Source organism: Myotis daubentonii, chromosome 12 (assembly GCF_963259705.1).
Source record: "Myotis daubentonii chromosome 12, mMyoDau2.1, whole genome shotgun sequence".
NCBI lineage: Eukaryota > Metazoa > Chordata > Mammalia > Chiroptera > Vespertilionidae > Myotis > Myotis daubentonii.
The window spans coordinates 35,935,951-35,961,253 of record NC_081851.1 but is presented as its reverse complement, the minus strand read 5'-3'; the positions used below and the strand labels follow the sequence as shown (position 1 = coordinate 35,961,253).

Genomic DNA, 25,303 nt, shown 5'->3' with positions numbered 1-25,303 from the left:
AAGAAATTTGAAAAAAAAAACCCATCAACATTCAAAACTTTCTACAACAAAGACACCGGACAGTAAAGGGGAAAGAGCTGGGAGAAGAGATTCGCAATATATAGGGGTTAATATCAAAAATATAAAAATAACTTTTACAAATAATTAGGAAAATACAGCCAGTGGAAGAATGGACAAAGGATGTGAACAGGAAATTCAGAGAAAATGAAATATAAATGGCAATGAATATTGAAAAGAAGCAGAATCCTTTTTTGGTGTTCAGGGAAATAAAACAATTAAAACCATAATGAGATGATACCTTTCTCCCATCAGACTGGCCAAAAAAAAAAAAGAAAGAAAGAAAGAAAGAAAGAAAGAAGGAAAACACTAACTATACGAATACCCGTGTTACAACGGTTTGATGAAATCTAACCTCTCTGAAGGGAAATTTGGCAATAGTTATCAAAAATTCAAATGTGCACATACAGCCATTTACACTGAAAATTCACTTTCTGAATGCCCTTGAGAAATCATCATACTTATGCAAAAAGAGCTTTACAATGATTTTTCCCAGCACTGTTATTTCTAATTAGCAAATAATAAGAAACAACTTAAATCTATCACTAGGGGAGAGAATACTATCAGCTGGAAAAAAACAAATGAATGAATGAATGAAGCAGACCTTCAAGTAACTAAACAGCTACATGTAATCAGCTAATTGTAGATAAATAAGAATATTGTTATATTTTAATAGAAAAAATGCAAAACAAAAATAATAGTTTAAATGATGATTCATATATCTATACTAATAAAAGGGTAGTATACTAATTAGACCGGGAGACTTTCCAGGAGACCTTTCGGATGTCCTTCTGGACAAAGCCATGGTGATGGGCCAAGGTAGAGGCTGTTAGGGACGATCAGGCCAGGAGGGGAGGGCAGTTGGGGGTGATCAGACCGTCGGGGGGGGCAGTTGGGGGTGAGCAGGCTGGCAGGCAGAGTGGTTGGGGTGATCAGGCAGGCAGGCAGGTGAGCAGTTAGGAGCCAGTGGTCCTGGACTGTGAGAGGGATGTTGGCTATCCCCCGAGGGGTCCCAGATTGGAGAGGGTGCGGGCTGGGCTCAGGGACACTCCCCACCCCCATGCACGAATTTCATGCACCAGGCCGCTAGTATGCAAACACGTAGGAAAAAAGCCCGAAAGTCCATGACCAACTTCTAAGAGAGTTTACTTCTAAGAGCAGATTTGGGGTTGAGGGTTGTCAGAGGAACTTCTAGTTCTCTTTGTATTGTTTGAGTTCTGAGCTGAGAGAACATATTCATGTATTACTTGCATAACTTTTAAAATAGTCTTAAAAAATTCTTGGTGGTAATTTTGAATTCCAAGAACATATTCGTGTATTACTTGTATAATTTTATAAAATATACAAAGAAAAAAACTTTAAAATCCTGAGGCTATTTCTGGACTCCAAAGATAAAGAGAAAAAAAACCAAAGGATCCCCGGGGAGGGGAAATGTTTACCTACAAAAGAAAAGATAATCAGGCCAACTATTGCTCATGCTTAAGAGGGGGAAAGACATTTCCAGATATGCAGGGATTCGCAAAGTGTATTGCCCACACACAGTGAATATTACTCAGAAGTACTTTAGCCAAACAAGAACACACACACACACACACACGAAAAGCCTAAGTAATCGTGACATTTACTATACCTGCTAGGTGGCTGTTTGTAAGCTAAGCTTTCCTAGAAATGTGTCCATTTCTTCTAAATCTTCCAATTTATTGCTCCAGATTGTTCAATGCATTCTGGTCTTTTAAACTTCTATTGTATCTATAGTTATTGTACTTTTTACTCCTAATATTGTTTATTTGCACCTTCTCTCTTTTTTTCTTGCTCACTGTTGCCAGAAACGTCTATTTAATTAGTCCTCCATAGAAGCCAGGAATTTACTGTCAATATCAAAAAAAAAACATATGCACAAGATTATCCATCCTCATATTATTCATACTGGCAAAATATTGCAAATAACCTAAACATCCACATATAGAAAATTAGCTGGATAAAAAATTATGGTACTTCTACGTAGTAGACAGCTATGCAGCTATTGAAGAAATGAGGAAGATCTCTATAAACTGATTTACCATGATTTCCAGGATGTCATTAAGAAAAAAAAACACTAGAGAAAATTTACTTACTTTTACAAAAGAAATGGGAAGAATAAAATATTTACTTCCAGAGGATGGGTGGGAAGGAGGTAGAAGGGATAGAGAGGGGAATGAAACTTTTATTATGAGTTTTGATATAGCTTTGACTTTTGAGCCATGTTGATCTTTTATATATTTCCAAAAAAAAAATCAGTAAGAATGGGAAACAACTGAAACTTAATAATAGAAATGAATAAACTTAATGGTATACAAAATAAATAGCATAAACACAACAGAAGAAAAAATTCAAACAACTTTTAAACATGGTTCTCTGATTATATACTCTCAGTAGGATATAGTCAATGGACATAAAGAACTTCAAAGAAATCTTGGGCTTTCCTTATACATTTTTGGGGAGTGGTATTGACACAGCAATTCTGAACGTCTTTTATTTACATGTACCTACAAAAGAAGAGAGAATCAGAATAGGCTGCTGTTGGCCTCTCATTCAGGGAGTAGGGAGATGTAACTATGGAATGAAGGAGGGGAAGAACTCTGAGATGCTGGATTGGAATTAGAGGTAGTATAAACTCACGATTTTTTGTAAGTTGCACTTCCTAAACCTGTCTGCTCAGATGGCCTAGCAACAACAGCACCCTGGTAACAGTGAGCACACCCAGAACCCAGACCTTGGTTTCTAAGTACCATTACCCTCTGAGAGGAACCTGGGCTCTTTGGAGAAATGGATGATTCCAGGACTGGGACACAGAAACTACAAGATGAGTCTGGAATAGCCATATTTTGTACCATAAAGTATTTAAGTACTCAAAGAATAAGAAGGCGGGGGGAGGGGGCGGTGGATGGGGACATCTGTAATACTGATCACAATAAATAAAAAAAATAAAAAAGGCATGTCAAAGGAACAGAGAAACTTATTAAAAGAGTTCCTTTTGGTCAAATTTGGCACCATTTGTATATAAAAATGAATAATGGCGGAAGTAAATTGTTACCCCCGGATACAAAAAAAATACACGAGATCATAGTGATAGTTTTAAGAAGGAGGCTGTAGGGAAATCTCTTATTTACAGGAGGATAACAACTATTAAACACAGAAGGAATAATATATGTGAAATATATAGGAAACTCTGAGACTAGGTAAATATCCTGTTTCCAATCAGGCTTTCCACCCAGTGGTCTTAACATTTGTTGGTCATTCTTGACTGTTTCCAGTTTTAGGCTAATACAAAGAAAGCTACTACAAACATTCACATATAGATCTCTGGGTGAACGTGTGTATTCATTTCTCTTGAAGTAAATACCTAAAATTAGGATTGTTGGCTCACATTGTAACTGTATGTTTAACTTTATAAGAGACTGTAATACCATTTGACACACACCCGTGCCCTAAACCTGATTCTAGGATCACACACTGCATTTAGTTCTTACCTCTTTAGCCTTTTAGGTGTAATTAAAAGATAAATGAGAATATATATATGATTTGTACAATCAGGTTCAAAGCAGCACTGTTTGGTTGTGAACTCCAAATTGGAAACAACCCAAATTTTCACCAACAGGAGGATGAATAAAGAAATGTCAATATTGTTCTAACAATGGAATATTATGCAGCAATGAAAAATAAACTAATACCACATATAGCAATATGGACACATCTCACAAGCAACTTTTAGTGAAAGAAAACAAAGGCCCCCCAAAAGTACATACTGATGATTCCATTTCCGTAAAGTTCAACAGCAGGCCAAATGAGAATATAGTGAAGACAGTCAGAAGGGTGGTTTCCTGTGGTGCGGGCGTAGTGATGGAGAGGTTTCTGAGATGTTGCGGTTGCTCTGAATCAGCGGTCGCCAACCGGTGGTCCGCAGACCACTGGTGTCCATGAGGTCCGAAAGGTTGGCGACCGCTGCTCTGAATCTTTATCTAAGTGATGTTACTCGGATGAGCTCACTTTGTGAAAACTTACCAAGCTGTGTTTACCTTTAAGATGACTTTGCCTCTCTGTATATTTGTTTTATTTTAATGTAAAAAATTAAAAAAGGAAACTTAACCCTGAATCTAAAACTGAACAACATGAAGACTGAATCCTTTCTGAGTTAATGTTAAACCTTAGTTTTCAGAAATCATCCTTACTTTCCAACTTCCCAAGATCTGGGGGGAACGTCCCTGTAACCAAATGAGCATGTCTTAATGATAATACGCAGGACGGGGGATGTGAGGGGTGAAGGCCCAAACAGTGCTCTGTGTCACGCGGGTGCACCTTCTAACCGAAAGACGTTTGACAATACAACCAAGAGAATAAAAAAGACATGTGCGCTGTATTCGCCAGTTATTCACTTCCAGGATTTTGGCCTCAATCAACAACTCAGTCAAACAGTTGTGAGCAATGACCTAAAGTTATACATTAAAAATTCTTTGGGGAAAATGAAATCCTTTGAAGGTCATACTTACAATTGGCGTCCCAAACGGAATGTAACCTGTGAGAGGAGAGAGAAGAGTCAGGCCTCCTAACCCCGCCCTCCGCCCCACAGGCCTCTCAATTTAGGCATCGGAGGAGGCTTCTGGGCTTGGTCTTGACCGTGGCCTCAATGAAGGGGTGCAGGCCCCTTAGGGGAGAGGCACCTCTAGTCCCCAGACCTTTTCCCAGCTCAGTCCTCCCCGGGCAGAGCGCACCCCTGTGTCCCCCAGCCTCCCTCTCTCTGTTCCCCTTCCCCTCCCCACCCCGTTCCTGAAGGCAGGCGGGCCCCAGGGCGCACACCGGGGCTCCTCCCGTCATTTCCCTCCTGAGGCGCAGCGCCCCTGCCACGCCCACTGCACACACCACCATGTCTTCAGAGGCCCTGGACTATCCCTCAGCTTCTTTCTCGCACGCACCCTTCCCTCCCTGGCATCAAGACCATTTCTAGAAAGGGCATTCCCTCCCCCTGCCGGGTGCACCTCCAGGAGCCAGAGCTCTTCCCGTCGCCGGTGCCCGAGGCGCCCTCACACGCAGCACAGAGCTGGTGGGAAGCCCAGCCGGGCCTGGGCGCTGTTTCCTCCCTGCTCATGGCCCTGGGCTATGGCAAGGCTCCCTCCACCATCCCCACCGCTGTCGACAGGCAGCGGCCTGTCCCCAGCCTCTAACTATGGCAGCTGGTGGCCGGATAGCAGCCAGCCACGCTCGACTATCTGAGCTACTTGTAAAGCAAAGGGTTGCATCCTCAGGCGCGTCGCTGCGCATGCACATGAGCCAGCGCCCTCCTACCCGCATTCTCCGGAGAGAGGTCCAAAGCTCGATGGGAGAAGTACAAGAGGAACCAGGCTCAGGGTGGGAGCCTGCTAGGGCCTCGTGCAGGGACTGGGGAGCACCCACAGCCATGGCTAGAGTTCCTCACAGCAAGGCAAGGGGTCACCTGGCACCAATTGCCCCGTTTGCACAAGGATGTCACGTGGCTGTTCGTTCTCTCCCCCCCATGAGGTCAGGCTCTCCGGGGGTGGGGACCCTGGCTGACCCACCCGATCGGGAACACCCACTGGTAGAGACCCTTCCTCCGGCCGCTGAGGACTTCCCAAGGGGGCACCCAGCAGCCACGCCACCCACCCTGTACCTCGGGTCGTCCACCAGGAGTCGGGTCTGACTCCGGGCAAGGCCTGTGACCCCTCCGCACTACAGGCAGGGTAACCCCGCCAGCCCGGTGTGCGCGCAAGTCTTTCTGGGCTGTGAGGTTCACCACACAGAACTGTCCTTCTAGGGGCCACAGGGCGGGGACTTCCCGGGAGGCGGGCGTCTTCCAGCTACTCCCCCAGCCCCCTGCCCACTGGTCGGCACAGAATGGAATTTGCCATCGCTGTGCGCAGTGGGGCACATATAGTGAGGACTTTCTGAAGGGCAGGTTAATAGCAGGTTCAGAGACCAGCGAGTTAGTCTGAGGATTAACTGCCTGGAAGGGCAGAGCGGGGAGCAGGACCTGGAGGGAGAGAGCGCGTGCACAGGTGGGAGGAGTGGCTCCTCAGAGGCAGGTGTTACCCCGGAGGCTGCCAATAACCTGGGAGTAACCTGCGGAGACCCCACTCCACCCCAGCTGCTCAGGCAGAAAAGGCACTTGTTTTGTTTTGTTTTGTTTTGTTTTGTTTTGTTTTTAGAAAAGGCACATTTTTAAAAAGCTCCACAGGTGATTCTGAGGCCTGGCTAGACTCTTATCCAGTTGAGTCGATGTTAACATGCAGGTGTGAGTGTGGCCATGTGCATAACACATGTGCGTGTCACAGGCTCCCTCCCCTCCCCAGGCCGGCACATCTAGCGGGTGCTGGAGCTGTGACACGGTAAGTGGCCCTGGCTGGGCGGAAGCAGAGGTCCCGGGGCTCACCTGACATTCTAAAGGGCATGAAGATCTTCTCATTGGTGTCCGGGTGTAGAATAGCCTGGCAAGAGCAAGGAACAGAGCACCGGTGACGGTGGGAGAGGGAGGGGGCACAGGGAGAGGAAGGGAAGGAGGCGGGAAAGGAGATTCCCCCCCCCCTCCCCAGGATGACTCCGATGGCCAGTGGCTGTGTCCTGCCTTCTGGCCAGGCAGTCCTTTCCCACCTTTGGGGCAAGAGGAAGCTAACACACAGCCCCAATCAGCACGGATCCTCTGACTAATGCTCCAAGCTGAACACAGGGAGGGCAGGACTGTGTCTACCTCTCGGGCCCCCTGAACCCCTGTGCCTGGCACACAGTAGGCCTGTAATGAGGACTGTGGGGAAGGCATCACAGGGAAGGAGCGGAGGGGCCCAGGGGAAGGTGAGCATCCGTCTTCAAAAACTCAGGCCCTGGGTACTTGCTTTGGGAAAAGGCGAGGAACAAGGGGGAGGGGAGAAGATGGGCCCACAACGAAAGGATCCCTGGGACAGGGGGGGCAGGGTCCAGGAGAGGGGAGGCGAGGGGAGGAAAAGAAGCCAAAATGGGATTACCTGCTTGATTTTCTGTGCACTCCAGAGCTGGAAGGAAGGAAGGGGGGTGGGGAGGGGAAAAAAATTAAAGCACATAGCCCTTTAAGGCAGTGGTTCTCAACCTGTGGGTCGCGACCCCTTTGGCGGTCAAACGACCCTTTCACAGGGGTCGCCTAAGACCATCCTGCATATCAGATATTTACATGACGATTCATAACAGTAGCAACATTACAGTGATGAAGTAGCAACGAAAATAATTATATGGTTGGGGGTCACCATAACATGAGAAACTGTATTTAAAGGGCCAGAAGGTTGAGAACCACTGCTTTAAGGTCTCAAAGTCACATTTCTAACCAAGACATCTAGCTGCAAAGGCTTAAGAGGCTCAGGCTGTACTGGTCCCCCCAGGTCTGGCAGCTACTCTGAGGGTGTGGCGTCAGGGACCCCAGAACAGCAGAGCGAGGGGATTGCACACAGATCATTTAAACCAGTGGTTCTCAACCTTCTGGCCCTTTAAATACAGTTCCTCATGTTGTGACCCAACCATAAAATTATTTTCGTTGCTACTTCATAACTGTAATGTTGCTACTGTTATGAATCGTCATGTAAATATCTGATATGCAGGATGGTCTTAGGCGACCCCTGTGAAAGGGTCGTTTGACCACCAAAGGGGTCGCGACCCACAGGTTGAGAACCGCTGATTTAAACGAAGGGTTCTCAACCCTGGCTGCTGTAAGGTTGCTTTAAGAATTCTCCCAGCGTTTTTCTAAAGCTTCCTAGTAGGGCCAGGTAAAAAGCCTGATTTAAATGAAGATCCTTCAACTGTCTCCCAGAATCGGTAGAGGCAGCCTCACAGGACTTTTTCAGAGCGAGGCAGACTGCCGGGGTTCCCCGCTTTGCCACATCCACCTCTGAGCCCCAATTTCCTCTTCTGTAAAATGGGAATAATAGCTGTGCCTCTAACGTTGTTGAAAAAATCTATGCCAAGTTCTTGGAGCAGCACTGGGCACATAGTAAGTGCCCTTTAACTGCTTGCTGTTGTAGGTATTATTATTCCTATTGTTGTTATTATAAAAAGGCGGTAAGGAGAAGAAAGTTGCTTTCAAATGAGTGGAAGAGTTGTCTCTCTCCAGCACCAGCATGTGGCACAGGCTGGAGAAACAGAACAATCTGTCAATTCCTTCAAATGATATAAATACTGCCTTTCATTGAATCTAAGACATCGTTAATCCGAAGACATTATTATGTGCCACTAAGTAAGAAAACAATGACATAATGCCAAGACCACCATCAATAAAAAGACTCATCCCATTTAAGAGATGTTAAAATGTGATAAAATGGGCCTGTTAGAAGCAAGCAAACCCGGTAAATAAACATTTACATTGTGGCAAACCAAGGGCCAGTGCACTTTTAATGGAGCAAAAAGGGTAGGAGGTGAGAGGTAAGATGCGGCCAGGAGTGGTGTTTAGTTTTGTAACAGAACAGTTCACTTATGCTTCCTTTACATGGCAGTGTTGTTTGCCTGGAACATAAATTAAGTTGCAGAAGGCTACTGGGTAGCAAAAATAGAAGTTATAAAATTGATATATTAAAGCTTATGCATTATACTCACAGCAGAGTCCTCAAGCCTTAATTCGCAGCCTAATTACTCTTATTTTAGATACATTTCAAACATATTTGATTGTCTGCTATTCCAGGAAGACTGAAGGCAGTAGAGTTTTGAAAAATAATAATTGCGGAACAGAAGGGACTGAAGAGAGAAAAACCAAATGCAGAATCAGTGTCAGCCAAAGGAGGTAAGTGAGAGCATACAGCAGAGATGAAAGGAAAAAAATAAAGATAAAAGGCTGACCCTCTTTTGCCTTCCTGAAGTGCACCCCCAAGTCCCAGGGCCATTTTAGGTGTGAACCTTTCAGCACCGTCCTGCATCTCCCACAGCGCTGGCCACACAGAAAATCTAAACCTATTCTAAAATTAAAATTTTATTAAAAAAAAAAACCCTCAAAATTTCTTCGTACAGTTCTTTGAAAAAAATTCCCCATGATTCTGAGGAAGAGCCTGGGCAGATAACACTGGCCTAAAACATCAGAGGACAGTGTAAAGGGCCGGTGTTAGAACCAGGCAGGCCTGTGTTCAAATCACTTACTGGAGGCGTGCCCCTGGGCTCATTACATCGCCTTCATGCCTCAGTTTCTCCATCAGTGAAATGGGCTGTTATGAAGGTGGAGCGGAGGCTGGATGCTCCTGGGCAGTTTGAGCTTCCCTTCAGGTAGACAGCTAAGCGTACACTTCCCAGCTTCCCCCACCATTGGGGGGGCCACCCACGTGACCTGGTGCTGGCTGATGGCCTGTGATGTTTGCCACGCCCAGGCCTGGCCCCAAGCCTCCCACAGAGAATCCAGGGGAGGACGGTGAGGCCCTGGAAGATGGTAAAACCATGAAGGGGAAGGAGCTGGGTCCCTGGACAATGTCATGCGCCAAGTCCCTGAGCTGCGCTGGACTCCGACGTGAGTGAGAAATGGACCGTACTGTATAAGCCCCTGAACTCTGGGGGTGTGTGTTACAGCACTTGGCTTACCCTGACTCACACAGAGGTTTAAATGAGATACACATATCTACACTGCTCGGCCCATAGGACATGCTCCATAAATACCTAAAACAGAGGGACAGTCATTGAAATGAGCAACATGTTTAATGACTTAATTAATTTTAAAGTAACTTCACATCTATTGTCTTATGCCTGCAACATGCCTGTGAGGTGGGTAGGTTCTTTTCAGACAACGTAACTCATCTCAGAGACTAAGTAACGCAGCCCCGGGTCCCTGGTGGCTGGATGGACATGGGCACCCAGGCCTCCTGGCCTCCAGGCTCGCGTCCTCCCTCTCGCCAGGGCCCTGGAGGAGATGACGTCTGGTCTGGCCAGCGTGACTGCCAGGCCCGAGGCGTGAGAGGAGGAAGAGAACTGGCTGACATCATCCTGAGGGCGCAGGGCCTCCTGGCAGCTGATGCTCCTCCCGCCGCCGAAGTCCCGCCAAGCAGCCCCGGTAACCCATGGCGACATCCGTGTCCCTCAGGTGCAAGGACTGTCCTTTACCTCCACCCAGGGGCAGCGATGGAGAGTCAGGCAGGTGCTGGCTTAGCGGCAAAGGCAGAAGTCCAGCAGGGCTGTCAGCAGGCAAGGCCAGGAACCCAGAGCTCACAGGCCTGTCCCTTCCTCCCTCCCCCGAAGTGACATCACCACACACGTGACCTGGGCAGGCTAGTGGCACCGATATGGGCCGTGGTAAATCTCACAGGATAGATCGTTCCATGCTTTTCTATTTTGCTGAGCACTTTCCCACAAAAGCACTGAGATCTGAACCCAAGCTGTGTGGTTCCAGGGGCCCCGCTTTTAATCCCCACATCCCCCCAATTCTAACGCTAGCACGACAGTGCACACCGTTCTGCCCTCGGGGCATCTAAAATACTGTGGAGCCCGGCTGACGTGGCTCAGTGGCTGAGCATCGACCTATGAAACAGGATTCCTGGTCAGGGTACATGCCTGGTTTGCTGGCTCGATCCCCAGCAGGGGATGTGCAGGAGGTAGCTGGTCAATGATTCTCTCTCCCTCTCCCTTCCTCTCTGAAATTAAAAAAATAAATAAAATAAATATATATATTTATATATTTATTTTTAGAAAATAAATAAATAAAATATTGTGGAGATCTTCCCACATCAGAGCACAGAGAGCACCTCATTTTTCCTAATAGAAACCTTGAATGAATGCATTGTATATTCTACTGTGCCCTATGAGTGGACTTTTAGCCTATTTTCAGTCTTTCTTATTGTGGTAAAATATACATAATGTGAAACTTACCATTTTAGCCACTTTAAAGTGGCAGCTCTACGGCGTTAGGTGCATTCACACTATTGTACGCCATCACCAGCATCCATCTCCAGAACTTCTTCATCTTTCCCAACTGAACTCTGTACCCAGTAAGTACCAACCCCTCCCTCCCCCCCCCCCCGCCCCGTCCTCCTTCCCCAACTCCTGGCAGCCACCATCTTTCTGTCTCTGTGAATGTGATCGCTCAAGATGTTCCCTACCCGTGGGATCATACAATGTTTGTCCTTTGTGTCTGTCCCATCGTTCACTGTGACAACCATGCTCTGGAGGATTTCCCTGGAGTTGTCACTATTATATCATTAGCATTTTAAGAGAAAGGGTAAAAGTGCTCAGATAGTTCTGCAGGATACAGGGGAGCTAATGGTTACTCTAGGGAGAGGCAGGGGGCAACTGGGGGGCAGGGGAAGGGAAACTTGTTTTTTAGTCTCCATTTTTTACATCTTTAGAATTCGGTAGCTTGTTCATCTGTTACTTATTCAAAAAAAGAATTGTTAAGAAATGTTAAGCCCTAACCGGTTTGGCTCAGTGGATAGAGCGTCGGCCTGCAAGCTCAAGGGTCCCAGGTTCAATTCCAGTCAAGGGCATGTACCTTGGTTGCGGGCACATCCCCAGTAGGGGGTGTGCAGGAGGCAGCTGATCAATGTTTCTAACTCTCTATCCCTCTCTCTTCCTCTCTGTAAAAAATCAATAAAATATATTTTTTTTAAAAAAAAAAAGAAATGTTAAGAGCAACCGTGAAAAAATAGATATAGGATACACAACACCTAAGCTCTTTATCGACCTCTATGGCACAAACTGTTTATTGTCCGACAAAAATCCATGTTCCCTTCTTCTGTAGTAATAGGACAGTGGTGGGCAGGGAGCCGACCTGCGGCACTGCATTTCCCAGCCTCCTTTGCAGGGCAGGTGGCTGAATTGCTGTATTGTATCTCCCAGCTTCCTTTGCAATTAAGCTTATCCACGTGACTGAGTCCCCCGGTGGCATTGGATGGGAAGTGAGAGGTGCTTTTCCCTAACCAGGGCCTCCCATTCCAGGCTTTCTGCCCCCCTCCTGTGAGCCGGAGCCCGGATGTGGCTGCAGCCCAGCCTGAACCATGCAGAGGACACCCCAAGGAGATGGTGGCCAAGCAAGATGGAAGGAGCCTGGGGCCCTGAGCGATCCTGTGGAGCAGAGCCACCTGCCCACCGGACCTTGAACTGTCACATGGGCGAGAAATAAACTTCTGTGTTGTTTGAGCTGGTGCCTTTTGGGATCTTTTTGTTACAGCAGTTAGTATAACCCTAACTAAGATAACCGATGTGGGGTTAGAGGAAACTGCCTCCCATGATAACAGAGGCGGGAGGAAGAAATCAAAGCTAAGATAGTGCTTGAGGCTCTTCTTGTGACGTTTGGCAATGCTCCGCCTCAGGGGGCTTTGCGGGGAAGTGGGAGGGACCTCTCCCCTTTAAACTAAAATTCCTGGCCCCGACCTGAATGAGCAGGCTCACCCCATCTCCAGCCTGTAGCAACACTAGCCAGGCTCACAGATTGTGGCCCTGGCTCAGCCACTAACTTACATGGCCTTCCTGTGCAAGTCACCACACACCTTCCAGTGGTTCTCAACCTTCCTGATGCCGCGACCCTTTAATACAGCTCCTCATGTTGTAGTGACCCCCAATTTCATTGTTACAAATTGAACATAATTGAAGCATAGTTATTAATCACAAAAAAAATATGTAATTATATATGTGTTTTCCGATGGTCTTAGGCGACCCCTGTGAAAGGGTCATTTGACCCCCAAAGGGGTCGCGACCCACAGGTTGAGAACCACTGCCTTAGACTTACTGTGTTTCAATTAATCAGGCAGGAGAAGGGGCAGGAAGCAAGTCTCTCCAGGCCCTTTCCTGTGTGATGATGGCAGACCCCGTTTATAGAGCGAGCAGGACAAGGGCTTGGGTCTGACTCCCAGGCCTGGGCTTTCCCCTGGGACCTGCTGGACCCATGAGTCGGATGCTGGATGCAGAAATAGCAGCAGGAATCGCCCACAAGCCAAGAGCTGGTCACTAGCTTGTAGTTTCATGAGCCAGTCCTGCAACCAGGTGACAGATGGAATGTGAAGCATTGAACGTGAGTCCAAAAGAGATACCGTGGATGGTCCCTCCACACTGAGAATCTAGGACAGGGAGCCCCCGGCGTCTTCTCGGCAGCCCGCGGAAGCAGCTCCACTCTAAGCTGTGACTCCTGGGCGTGACCAGTCTCCTTTGGGCTCAGCCCATTTCCCTTGGTGCCCGTGGCCAAAGGTAAAAATGCGCAGCCCTGACCCTTTGGAACTGACCGGCTGCAGCAACAGCCCCTGTGGTTCTGAGAACTTGGACCCGGCTTGATTTTTAACTTGGAGGGGGAGGACAGAGGGGGGTGGAAGCCGTCTTGGTGAGAGGTTGCTGGAACAATGCAGACGTTTGCTGGTTTCAGAAACGGCCTGAGTCTGAGCTGAGCCGCCACCTGAACCTCCCCGTGTAATAGTTGAGAGGTTGAAACCAAGGGAGGGGCAGAGGGCAGGCGGCCCCTAACAAGCCTCGGAAGGAGAAGCCCTGCCTCCTAGGGACAGAGCAGGGCATGTCCCCCGCACCAGACCCCAGACCGCAGATGGAGGCGCTGACTGCCCAGGCCCCACCCCCAGTTTGCTTGCTCCCCTTCCCCTCTGCCTCCTTCCAAGCTGCTTCTCCAAGCCTCTGAAGGCAGCAAAGACGGAGCCTATTTAAAACAGCTCCAGACGGTAATTAAACGGAGCCTGAAGGGGATCCTTCTGCAAAGCAAAGGCTGCTTCCATAAACTAACATTTTAAAGATCTTCCTAACTTATCATTTGGGCCAATCCCATTATTCCTTACCATTAATTCTGTTGCCATGGTTACTCCCAGGTACTATGTACCTACGCCAGTCTATGTGGGGTGCAGCTACCCCCAGTTCTACAGAATCACGAAAGGAGGAGGAACGTTCCCCTGGCTCTGCAGCTTGGCCCACAGCTGCAGCCCGAGTTCCCCACACAGGCATGGGCCGCGGAGTCACACCTGGATTTGAATTCCAGATTCCCCACGTGCTGGCCATGCAATTTGGGGCAACTTACTCAATCTTTTTGAGCCTCCATTTCCTCCTTTGTAATGTGGGGATATGAATACTTATTTTCAAGGATATTGCAAAGATTAAGGAAAATTCATTTGTTCAACGTATACTTATTGAGCAGCCATTATGTGCTGGGTACTGATCTAGGTAATTAAAAACACATCGGTGAACAAAAAAGATTTTTAAAAATCTCTGCTTTCATAGAGATCAATGCTAGTGCCAACAGACGATAAGTAATAAAAATAATAAGTACGTGAATTCTCTGATAGCTGAGAAGACTGGGTGCGTTAGGACACATGAGAAAGGGTGTGCACGGGCAGTGCGGATGGATTTTTCATTTTTTAAATTATTGTAATGGCGCCCACACAAAAGGAGAAGGTGAAGGATGGGGAACATGGAGGGGACACGGAGTGTGATGACATGGCCAGGGCCACAGCTTCTTGCATGGGGAAGAGGGATGAAGAGAAAGGCCAGGCTGGAGCTGAGGTGGAAGCGGGAAGAGGGACACACTGGGCTGCATTCCCTCCACCCCCTGAAGCACCTCTGGCACCTGGATCCCCCTTCCACCCTGGCCCCCTAAGATTCCACCTCTTGTCCTGCTTCTGGCCCTAGTAGCTACTTGAAAAGACTATTTTCCCCTGACAGAGTCTTAAATAGGATGGTGTTTAGGCCCTGACAATGGGAGGTGGTGAGGGTAGTTCTCCTTGAGGGGACACTGGAGAAAATACTCGAAGGAGGGAGTGATCCATGCAGATACCCGGTAGGAGAGACTGTTCCGGCGGACAGGACAGCCAGCCAAACACCCTACAGCGCCCTGGACTGCCCCACAACGAAGAATTATCCGGCCCCAGAAGCCAATTATGCCGAGGCTGAGGAGCCCTGGAGCAGAGGAACAGGCGATGTCTGTTTTCACAGAGGGCTCTGACTGCTGTCTGGTCCCAGAGGGGCCCAGGGAGAGTGGGAGACCACCCAGGAGGCCACGGCAGGGACCCAGCCAGAGACGCAGCCACAGCCTCCAGCACAACACCCAGCATGTTATGCAAAGGCTCCAACTAGTACTGATCACCTGCCTGTTCTGTGCCGACTGGAAGGGCCAACCCAGGCCAGCCCCCAGGGGCAGGGTGCTGATCAGCATCCCAGAAGCTTGAGGCCAGGGGTCAGGGTCAGGGGGTGGAGGTCAGCCAAGCCTTCCTTTCCACCAGCTACTGACAAACCTACCGACACCCAGAGAAGATGTGGGGCACAAGTATTTTCACTCGGTATTTTCTCTGCTATTTTCAGCAAAGCCCAGACACCCTGACCCCTTTCCTCTCTGCCAGAGGAGCCTTGCAGGGTCTCGTAGGTCCCAGCAGCCTTGGTCGGTTACAGGCAGAAGTCCATCCTGCACGGGGCCTCCGAGAGGGTGATACGTTCTGCTGGGTGCAGAGCCAGCACTTAATAAAGGTGGCTGGTTCCCAGCCCCTGAGGAACATGGGATGAGAGACAAGCACCACCACGCAGAAGCCGGCAACGGCTCCTGGCCACTCCAGCAGCTTCACGCAGGGTTCCTGCCCCATTCACCGGGCACCCACCAGAATGCTCCCCCACCATGCGCTGTCATGCTGCTCCCTTGCTCAACCGCTCCCGGCAGCTTCCTCTTGCCCCACTGGACACACTCAGCAGGACAGATTCTCACACTCTGCCCTGTCCCTTCCCAACTTCCTCTCCAACGATCTCTCTAATCCCATCTTTTCTCCCTGTTTCTCCCTCTCTGACCTCTCTCTGCCTCTCTCTGCCTCTCTCTCTCTCTCTTTCCTCTACTTCTCAGATTTTGTCTGACTTACAGGGAACATCCTCCCACTGCATTGGGTCTCTCTATTCTATGCTCCATCTACCCTCAGGGCCCACCTGTACTCCTCCTCCACGAAGCCTTTCCAATCACCAGCATGTCCAGGATTCTCTCGCCGATGAACGTCTACCTACCATAGCATTAGCTCCACACGGCTCAGCCACCAGCCTGGCCGCTAGCCACCCACTTGTGTGGTGGCCTCACCTGTGCTGGGAGCTGGAACCAGGGCATGTGTCAGTCCCCCCTCGGTGCCCAGCTACCTTTTGCATATTGGACAACCAGCAGATGCCCAGACCACACAGGTTTAACTGGGCTGCCAGACCCTCACAAGCTCCTCTGACACAACCCCCTTCACTCCTCTGCCCCATGTTTGTGTACACTATTCTGCTCCACAGAGTATCGCCTTCCCTTCCAAAGCCACTGCAGACAGTGGGAAAGACAGGCATTGGGCCTCCCAGGCCCAGTGTCAGATCCCTGCCCTGCCACATACTGGCTGTGTGACCTCAAGTAAGTAATTCAACCTCTCTGAGCCTCCGTTTTCTTGCCTGCAAAATGGAGTTAATATAGGTACCCACCAAGCAGTGTTCCTGTAAAAACTGATGGAGGTTATAGATGTCAAGTGCTAGTACTTGACATGGTGCCTGGCACTTGGTTGGCACGCAGTGAGTATTGGCTCATTACCATGGTGGTGGTGGTGGGGGGTGTCCTTCCATATTTAACCACACCTATCTGCATCCATGTCAAACCACCCAGCACATAAAGTGCACACAGCAGGGCCGTGCCCCAGAAACCTCACTGCCTGTACTTACGTTGTCGCTCTCATCTATGGCTTCGTTGTTTAAGTGATAGCTACAGTCCTTATTAGGGCTCCTGGCATACCAAATTTCCACCTGTTAAACCCAAAGGGTAAATTATAATTATTTTTATCCTCAGGACTAATTATTCATGGTGTAGCAAACTTTTAACAAGTTAACAGTCACCCTGGCCGGGTAGCTCAATTGGTTGGAGTGACATCCCATACACCAAAAGGTTGTGGGTTTGATTCCCGGTCGGCACACATACCTAGGTTGCTGGTTTGATTCTGGTCCAGGCACATACAGAAAGCAACTGATCACTGTTTCTCTCATATCCATGTTTCTCTCTCTCTCTCTCTTTCCCTTCCTCTCTCTCTAAAATCACTTTTAAAAAACACACTCATATATACTCAGGTGAGGATTTAAAAAAACAAGTTTACAGTCTTGGGAGGAGATACCAACCCTCACTAACAGACAACCAAGCTAAGGCCCATCGGGTGCGAACAAACCGTCTGTCCATCTACCAGGGTATGCCCACTGGTAAGATGCCGTAACTGGAGGGCAGGTTATATAACAAGCTGGCACGCAGGTGCCCAGTGCTGTCCATGCCATCAGGACAGGCCCGCAGGTATCAGGACACAGGCACAGTCTTCTGACCCTCACGCCGGCAGAAGGACATCAGAGCAGGCCCAGTGCCTGGGAGCAGATGAGGCCACTGTCCAGACTGAGATGAAGAACCACCTGGGCCTCTCAGAGGCCACAGAAGTGACCCTTGAGCAGGGCCAGCCAGGACCAGGAACAGGACTGTCCTTCATCCTAGATTGCTAAGGTTTGCCCAAATCCTGAGCTGAAATGTCATCACCTGTCCCCTCCGTTCCTGTGTCTATAGAGGCCAGAGGAAGGTGTGGCTTTGCAAACGGAGGTCCAGGGAGGGCTGCCCCAGAGCCCAGTCCTGATGCCCCGGGAGGATGGGAAGGGAGGGAGACAGAGGATCTGCTTACTGGGGGCAGGTCCACCGGTGGAGCGCTGGGCCAGCGAGCCAGCAGAGGGACACTGCAGGCCTCACCGACATGAGCCAGAAAGGGAAGCAAAGCCGGTGCCAGAAGCCCCCGCCTCCCCTGCCCCATCCCTGGAGGTACATGGAGGCTTTCAGGACAGAAAACAAGGAGGCCCAGGACTGGAGAGGAGCTGCCAGGACATGCCACCAGGCTCCCCGGGACCCATGGCCGGAAAGAAGTTCTGGGCTAGGAATGAGGAGATGGAGGCCTGCCCTCCCTGCTGACTGCGGCCCCCAACTCAGCTCAGATGGCTGAGGTTGCCCCTGCCCAGCCAAGCACGGCACCGTCTCCGCCACCCTCACAGCCTGCACAAGGACACCTGGCCAAGGTGCTGCGTCCGCCATGCACATGCCCTTCGGAGCACATCCGCCACTTCCTCAGGGGCTGCTCTCCCCGTGTTCACCGTGTGCTCCCTTATCTGCACTGCTTCCTATCAGCGCCTTCTCTCCACCGCCCCTTCTCACCCCTCACATCTCCGGACAGAAGTCTCTTCCAGAAGCCCGTCTGGGTCCCTCCTTCCTCTGCTCTCCCACAGTATCGTGTTTTCACTGTTGTTGCCTAGATTCTGGGGAGTCCATGAAGCAAGACCCTGCTCCAGCGTCTTCCCTGGTCTGTCCCCCAGGCCCTGGCACCAAGCCTGACCTGTAGGCGCTCCCTAAAGACGCACTGAAGTGCACTGGAATGGGAGGGCTGATGGCCAAGCCGCCTGCCCCCGGGACACCCTGCCAGGCACTGGTGTGTCAGGTGGCAGCACGGAGCCTCAGCGTGGGCTTTGCGCCTGAAGGTGTCAGAGGAAGGAGGGGCAGTGCGCACATCATCACCAAAATAACGGAAGAGAAGACAGCAGCAGAGGAGGGACAGCAACATGTGTTTGGATGGAAGATGAGTAGAGTTTCAGTAACTGGCCCAGCAGAGAGGAGGAAGACATCCCATTAATGCCTGAAGAGGGCATGCCTAAGGAGCCAGCCCATCACCCCAAGGATACCAGCAAAGCTAAGAACTCAAAGGGACCAGGGACCACGGGAAAAAGGGGCTAATCACAAGGATCGATCGAAAGTCTGTCCTCAAAACTGTAATACCCCAGACCTTCACCGCACCGCAAGGTGACTCTTACCACCCCCACCTGCATCCTTAGCAGATGCTGAAGGCTACCAGCCTTCTGGAGAAACTGAAGTATAGTGACTCCAAAGTTGGGAACACTAGCACCGTGGAAGGTGGGAGTAGGTGAGGCTTAATGCAGGAAGATTAGTGAAAGTCTGCAGAGAGTTTTGGGACCCCAGCCTCCTTCCCTTCCTTGGCCCCCAGAATTTGGAGACATGAGACAACACTGTATTCACAAAACAGGAAGAGGATTCTATTAAAAAGTAAATAAATAGCCCAGCCGGCGTGGCTCAGTGGTTGAGCATCGACCTATGAACTCAGAGGTCACAGTTCGATTCCCGTTCAGGGCACATGCCTGGGTTGCGGGCACAATCCCCAGTGGAGGATGTGTGGGAGGCAGCAGATTGATGAGTCTCTCTCATCATCGATGTTTCTATCTCTCTCTCCCTCTCCCTTCCTCTCTGAAATATATATATATATATATATATATATATATATATATATATATATATATATAGCCAGTCAAAGAGCTCACGGAAATTGAATTCTGGGTGTTTATCTAAGATGTGACTATTTGCTATAGGAGTTTCAGAATGAGAAGAAATTATTAAATAAACAGGCTGAGAAAATTTGCCAGAACTGAAAGAAAGGAGTATTCAGACTGAAAGGAGTCACCAAGAATCCTGAATCATGGCCGAAACCGGTTTTGCTCAGTGGATAGAGCATCGGCCTGCAGACTGAAAGGTCCCAGGTTTGATTCCGGTCAAGGGCATGTACCTGGGTTGCGGGCACATCCCCAGTGGGGGATGTGCAGGAGGCAGCTGATCGATGTTTCTCTCTCATCGATGTTTCTGACTCTCTATCTCTATCCCTTCCTCTCTGTAAAAAATCAATAAAATATATTTAAAAAAAAAAAGAATCCTGAATCATGAGTTTTAAAAAAGAGGCACTGTGGAATTTCAGAAATAAATTGTATAGATAAAGAGAAGGCCCTAAACATTCCAAGGAGTGAAAAGAGGTCACTTGCAAAGAATCGGGAATAAAACAGCATGGATTTTTCAACCGCTATCCTGGAAGCTGGAAGACAACTAAGTAATGTCTTCAAAATTCTGAAGGAGAATGATTGTCATACTAGAATTTTCTCCTCAGCCAAACTGTCAATTAAGGCTGAGTGCAGAGTCACAATTTTTCAGAAATAAAAGTACTCAAAATTTTCTTCCCATTTAATTTTTTTTCCAGAAAGCTACTGGAAGAGTTATTCCACCAAAATGGAAGTGTACAAACACCAAAAGGAAGGCCTGGAGCTGGAGGGAGGTGGGCCCCTGGAAGGACATGTTCAAGGGAAAAATAGAACTGTAGAGCTGGAGTCCTCAGGACTGAAAGGAGGCACTGAACATCCCCCTAGAGGGTGGAGTGAGAATTAGAGATGGGACAAAGAAAACTATGCTTATAAGGAAAAAAAAAAAGAGGCAACCATTAACTGCAGATAAAACATAAAGTTTAAAAACAGAAAACACAGTCATGATACAACCAACTTGACTCTACAGTAAATGTTATTTATAATGATGTGAAATAAAATTATGATGTGAATACGCAACAGCCATAGATCCCCAAACCATGATAACTATCTTGGGATGGTGAGAAGAGTTGGGGAGAGAAGCATGTTTATGGGGGTGGATATAAGAGCTGGATTCTCAACTACCATAACAGATAACACAAAAGAATTAGTTGAGAAATAGCAGTATAGATAAGCATGTCAGTTTGAAATATAGATTTCTATCTGAAGAGACAGCTAAAAGCATTTGCTTCTGGGGAAAAGGGATGGGAACTGAGGAGGGATGATGGGCAGCATACTATTTTTCCTTACAAATGTTTTAGTACTATTTGACTTTTTGAACTATACACACACATTACTTTTGAAAAATGTGAAATTAATTTTTTAAGTTTTTGAAATAAAGTTTATGAATAAAAAAATGACTTTAATACATTAACTATCATTCTCTGTATCATTAAAGTTGCCTTATACTACATCCCTCAACTCCTCCCCCAAACCAAACACAACCATCAATATTTCAATTAGCTCTAGTTCAAGTTCCTACATACTATTAAAAAAATTAGGGGGACAGTGGTAGAAAAGGAGGGACATCTGTAATACTTTCAACAATAAAGATAAATTAAAATTTAAAAAATTACAGTATCCTAGCCTAATCCCCACCATCCGCACCCCTTTCCCACCCTCAACTTGAACTTTTGGGGAGTAGTATGCTGGTAAGTAATTACTAATCAATTCTTTGGGGGAGGGAAGAGTCCTAATTTGTAGCATTTGCCAATTTCTGTGGTGTAAGTATTGCCATCGTGGCTGATTTCAAGCTGTCACCATGATGTCACTGACTGTGGAAGTGGGAAGAGGTACACACGTCAGCTCCAGCAAACCACTGCCTTTGGGCCTCTCTAGCCTCACCAGCCACCATGCTTCCCACCAGACTCAGGGTGCTGGCGAGACCTGAGTATGTCCTCCGAAAAGCCAGAGACCCACAGGGGTATGCAGTCGCAGTGGAAGCAGGTACTGAAGGAAAAAGGAGTGGTCTGGCTGCAGGGAAAGGTTGGGAATCTGTGACTTCCCTCCTCCCCCACCTCCACCAGAGCTACCTGTTCATTGGTGACCCCGGGGCGCAGAGTCCCATGCTTATAGTCCTCCAGCAGCTGCACGGCCTCTCGGAGACGTCTCTGCAGGGAAGAGAGAGCGGACATTGAGGGGCACAGACCCAGGGCTCCAGAAACTCTTTCCCATTACGGAATGCATCTGTGTTGATCAAGTACTGACAATATCACAGTGTGCCAGGCCTGCCCTCCAGTTCATCGGGCACACGCTGCACAACAAGGGTGGATACAACCTAAACGTCCTTCCATAGGAAAATGGCCAAATGGCGGTGCTATCATAATACTATGAAACATTATTCGGCAGTTTAAAAAGCGAAGTAGATCTACATGCGATTCTATGGCCATAACTCCAAGATATTTTTTGAGTGAGAAAGCGAATTGCAGAGCCATATGATACCATGCATTGTACCAAACAAAACACACACACACACACACACACACAAAACAGTATTTTCTATGGGAATATTTTTGGGTGTAAATGCATCAAAAAAAGCTCTAGATGAGACCACCCCAAACTGGTGACAAGGGTTATCTTGGGATGGGAGGAAAGGGCCCGACTTGGCAAGGAGTGTCAAGATTAACTTTAATCTTAATTGCAATACTGAAAGTTTTTATAAAGAAAACATATTTATGTATTACTGCTATAATTTCTTTTCAAGATTTTAAAAACACTAGCAGAGATTTACATACTAAAGTGCATATGGCTACAGTAACTGATGGGGAAAGAGAGAAAATAAAAGAGGATAAGAATTGCATGATTTTTAAAATCTTAAAAGCTAAAGAGACAGCAACCCTGATAGATGGCCACCTCTGTCCACCAAAACATCTGTATAAGTATAATCATAGGAGCACTATTTAAATAGCCCAAAACTGCCGAAACTGGTTTGGCTCAGTAGAGCGTCGGCCTGTGGACTGAAAGGTCCCGGGTTTGATTCCGGTCAGGGGCATGTGCCTTGGTTGCGGGCATATCCCCAGTTGGAGATGTGCGGGAGGCGGCTGATCGATGTTTCTCTCTCATCGATGTTTCTAACTCTCTATTTCTCTCCCTTCCTCTCTGTAAAAAATCAATAAAATATATTTTAAAAAATTAAAATAAAAAGCCCAAAACTATAAACAATTCAAATGTCAATAATAGACTGAATAAACTAAATTGTAGTCTATGTACACAGTGAAATATTATACAACAAAAAAAGCAAATTACAAATATATATTACAACGTAGATGAATCTGACAAACTTAATATAGCCAAATGTGTTTTCCAAAAATGGCCACCCCCATATCTCCCATTCCCCATGCTCTTTTAGAACCTTCTCACATCCTCTATGCCCCCGAACCTTGATCCAGGGAAGATTTTCATGGCTGCCTCAACAAATAGAGTTTGAGGTTAGGCCATAAAAATGCCTTGCACCTCCACCTTGTTTTCTTGGGATGGTTGCTCTCTTGGAACTCAGCTGCCATATTGTAAGGAAGCCCAAGAACCCCATATAGACAACCACATGCAGAGCAACTGAGGGCCTGGCCCACAGCTCCAGCTGAACCACCAGCTGATGGTCAGCAGCACCAGCTTGCTCACCATGCAAGTGAGCCACCTTGGAAAGGACCTTCCGTCCCCCTGTCACGCTGCCCTAGCTGATGCTGCATGGAGCAGAGACAAACCATCCCCTCTTAGCCCTGCCCAAATTGAGGATCGGTGAGCAAAATAATTGACTGTTGTTGTTTTAGCCACTATGTTTTGGGGTGATGCCATACATAGCAATGGACAGCTAATATGCATGAGAAGCAAAATAAGTGTGATGCAAACGAGTATAGTATATAAAGTTTAAAAAAACGTCAAAACTCACCTATGGTGGTGGAGGTCATTAGAGTGTTACCTTTAGGGGATACTGACTTGGAAAGGACATGAGGGAACCCTCCAGGGTAATGGAAATGGAAATGTCTGATCTAAGTGGTGGTTACATGGGTTTAAATATAAGTCGAAATCCATTAAGCAATAAACTTAGGATATGTGCATTTTACTGCATGTATGTTGCACCCCAGAAAATTAGTAATAGACAACAGTGATAGAAGGTAGCCTATGTCAAAGTCAGGTGAGGGACCCAGCCACCAGGGATGCCCAGCTTGGGCAAAAAAAATCAAGTGAAGCCACCATTCCCTTCCTTTTTAAAAAAATACATCTTATTGGTTTCAGAGAGGAAGAGAGAGGGGGAGAGAGAGGCATCAATGATGAGAGAGAATCATTGATCTGCTGCCTCCTGCACACCCCCTACTGGAGATGGAGCCTACAACCCAGGCATGTGCCCTGACTAGGAATGGAACCGTGACCTCCTGGTTCATAGGTCAACGCTCACCACTGAGCCACACTGGCAGTGCACCATTCCTCTTTTGACAGAGGAGGGACAAGGCTGGCCGGACACAGTAGTGCCCAGACCACAACATAAGCCCATTCGTTGGTCTAAAGGAGGAAGCAGCACCAGGAAGGGCACCTGGTGGAGCAGACAGCGCGTTTGCTGAGCCAGCTGACAAGGGTGGCCTCCCAGGATGAAAAACGGACAGCCACCTCCTGTACTGTAACAATGGGAATGACTGCCCCTCGGCACACGCCGACCCATCAGGCCTGTGTGTGAGGTACCCGAGGCCCGTGCTGGTCTAACCCAGGGCATCAGGGGCAGGAAAACTTGCTGGGGGGCAGCCTGACTGCTGGCAAGTACTGTCCCTGCCCTTTCAAACACATGCACATCAATTCCAAAACTCCAGAGAGCCCGCCCAGGAGCTGTGCTTCCAAACGGGAGATGGCGTTGTGTTTTCAGGGTTCCCCTTTCAATTAATTCCTGCTGTTTATAGAGAAAATGCCAGGAGAAAACACGCACACGCACACACACACACACACACACACACACACACACACACACACAGAAAAAGCACAAAAATAATTTTAAATCACCTGTAAACATACCACTGAGATAACTGCCGCAAAAGTAGGGTGATATTCCTTCCAGTCTCATACATTTGTTTTTCGTGTTGATTGCTGTTTTAACTTGTTTAAAGTCATACAGATAGAAAGTGAGCAGTTTGGTCAGACCCTTCCTCTGTCCCCCACCACCCTCAAAGCCTCCTAGTGCTGCAGCAGGCCCCCCACCCCAAGCCCGCTTCCTCTCTGGGCCGCCGCTTCTGCCCTCAGACAATGAGTGCTCCACTTTCCGCCGCTGAATGGTGAATGGCCCCGTGTTCTCATTATTTTCCCACTCCAGGGATTCTTCCGAGTTCCTATAACAACCTGGCCAGTTTCCATCTCATCTGACACGGTCATCAAAGGGAGGCCTCCTGCCACAAGAATGGGTTCCCAAGAGCTCCCATCTTGGCATGGGTGGAGGGAGAACTAAATCCAAAGTTCCTGAAGACAGAGCTGAGAATCCAGGACTGAAGGAAGCTAGAACGTGCTCTTCTGCTTCCGGGCCTTCCTAGCCCTCAGCCAGGCCCCCTGTCAGAGGCGGAAGGCCTCGGGCTCCAGGCTACCCTGGGACAGGCAGGTGCCTCGGCCACTTACCTAAGGTCCCTGAGGGCTGGCTGCTCTGGGGCTGGTCTCCCCACAGAGAAGGGGTCCGTTTTCAGGAGACTTGAGAGATTGGAGAGTTAACCCTCCTCTCCCGCCTATGCATCGTGGGGCTTGGCGGAAAGCCCTGGGCAGGTGAGGGGCGGGGAACGCTGGAGGCCAGTGGGAGGGTGAACTTTGCAGAAAGTCTGCTCAACCAGGAACAGGCAGCCAGGCCCTGAAGGCGGACCCGTGAGGAGCCCAGCCGGCTGGAGAGAAGACTGGGGCTCTTCTCCGGGGC

General features: G+C 48.3%; 2 protein-coding genes across 5 annotated transcripts in view; one reads left to right on the top strand and one right to left on the bottom strand.

Moving 5' to 3' along the window:
- The window catches only part of CCT7 (chaperonin containing TCP1 subunit 7), a 354,827-nt gene that overhangs the window by 191,660 nt on the left and 137,864 nt on the right, over positions 1 to 25,303 (top strand). The window lies entirely within an intron of this gene.
- Positions 1 to 25,303, bottom strand: part of SFXN5 (sideroflexin 5) — a 103,192-nt gene that overhangs the window by 61,642 nt on the left and 16,247 nt on the right. For 3 of the 4 annotated variants that reach the window (XM_059659442.1, XM_059659440.1, XM_059659439.1), the window contains 4 exons: positions 21,462 to 21,539; positions 7,065 to 7,091; positions 6,479 to 6,533; positions 4,584 to 4,609 (listed from right to left, as the gene is read on the bottom strand). In XM_059659442.1, the coding sequence (XP_059515425.1) occupies positions 4,584 to 4,609; positions 6,479 to 6,533; positions 7,065 to 7,091; positions 21,462 to 21,539 (186 nt within the window). Of the gene's footprint in view, positions 1 to 4,583; positions 4,610 to 6,478; positions 6,534 to 7,064; positions 7,092 to 21,461; positions 21,584 to 25,303 lie in introns of all 4 variants that reach the window. The other variant, XM_059659441.1, reaches the window with a different exon arrangement.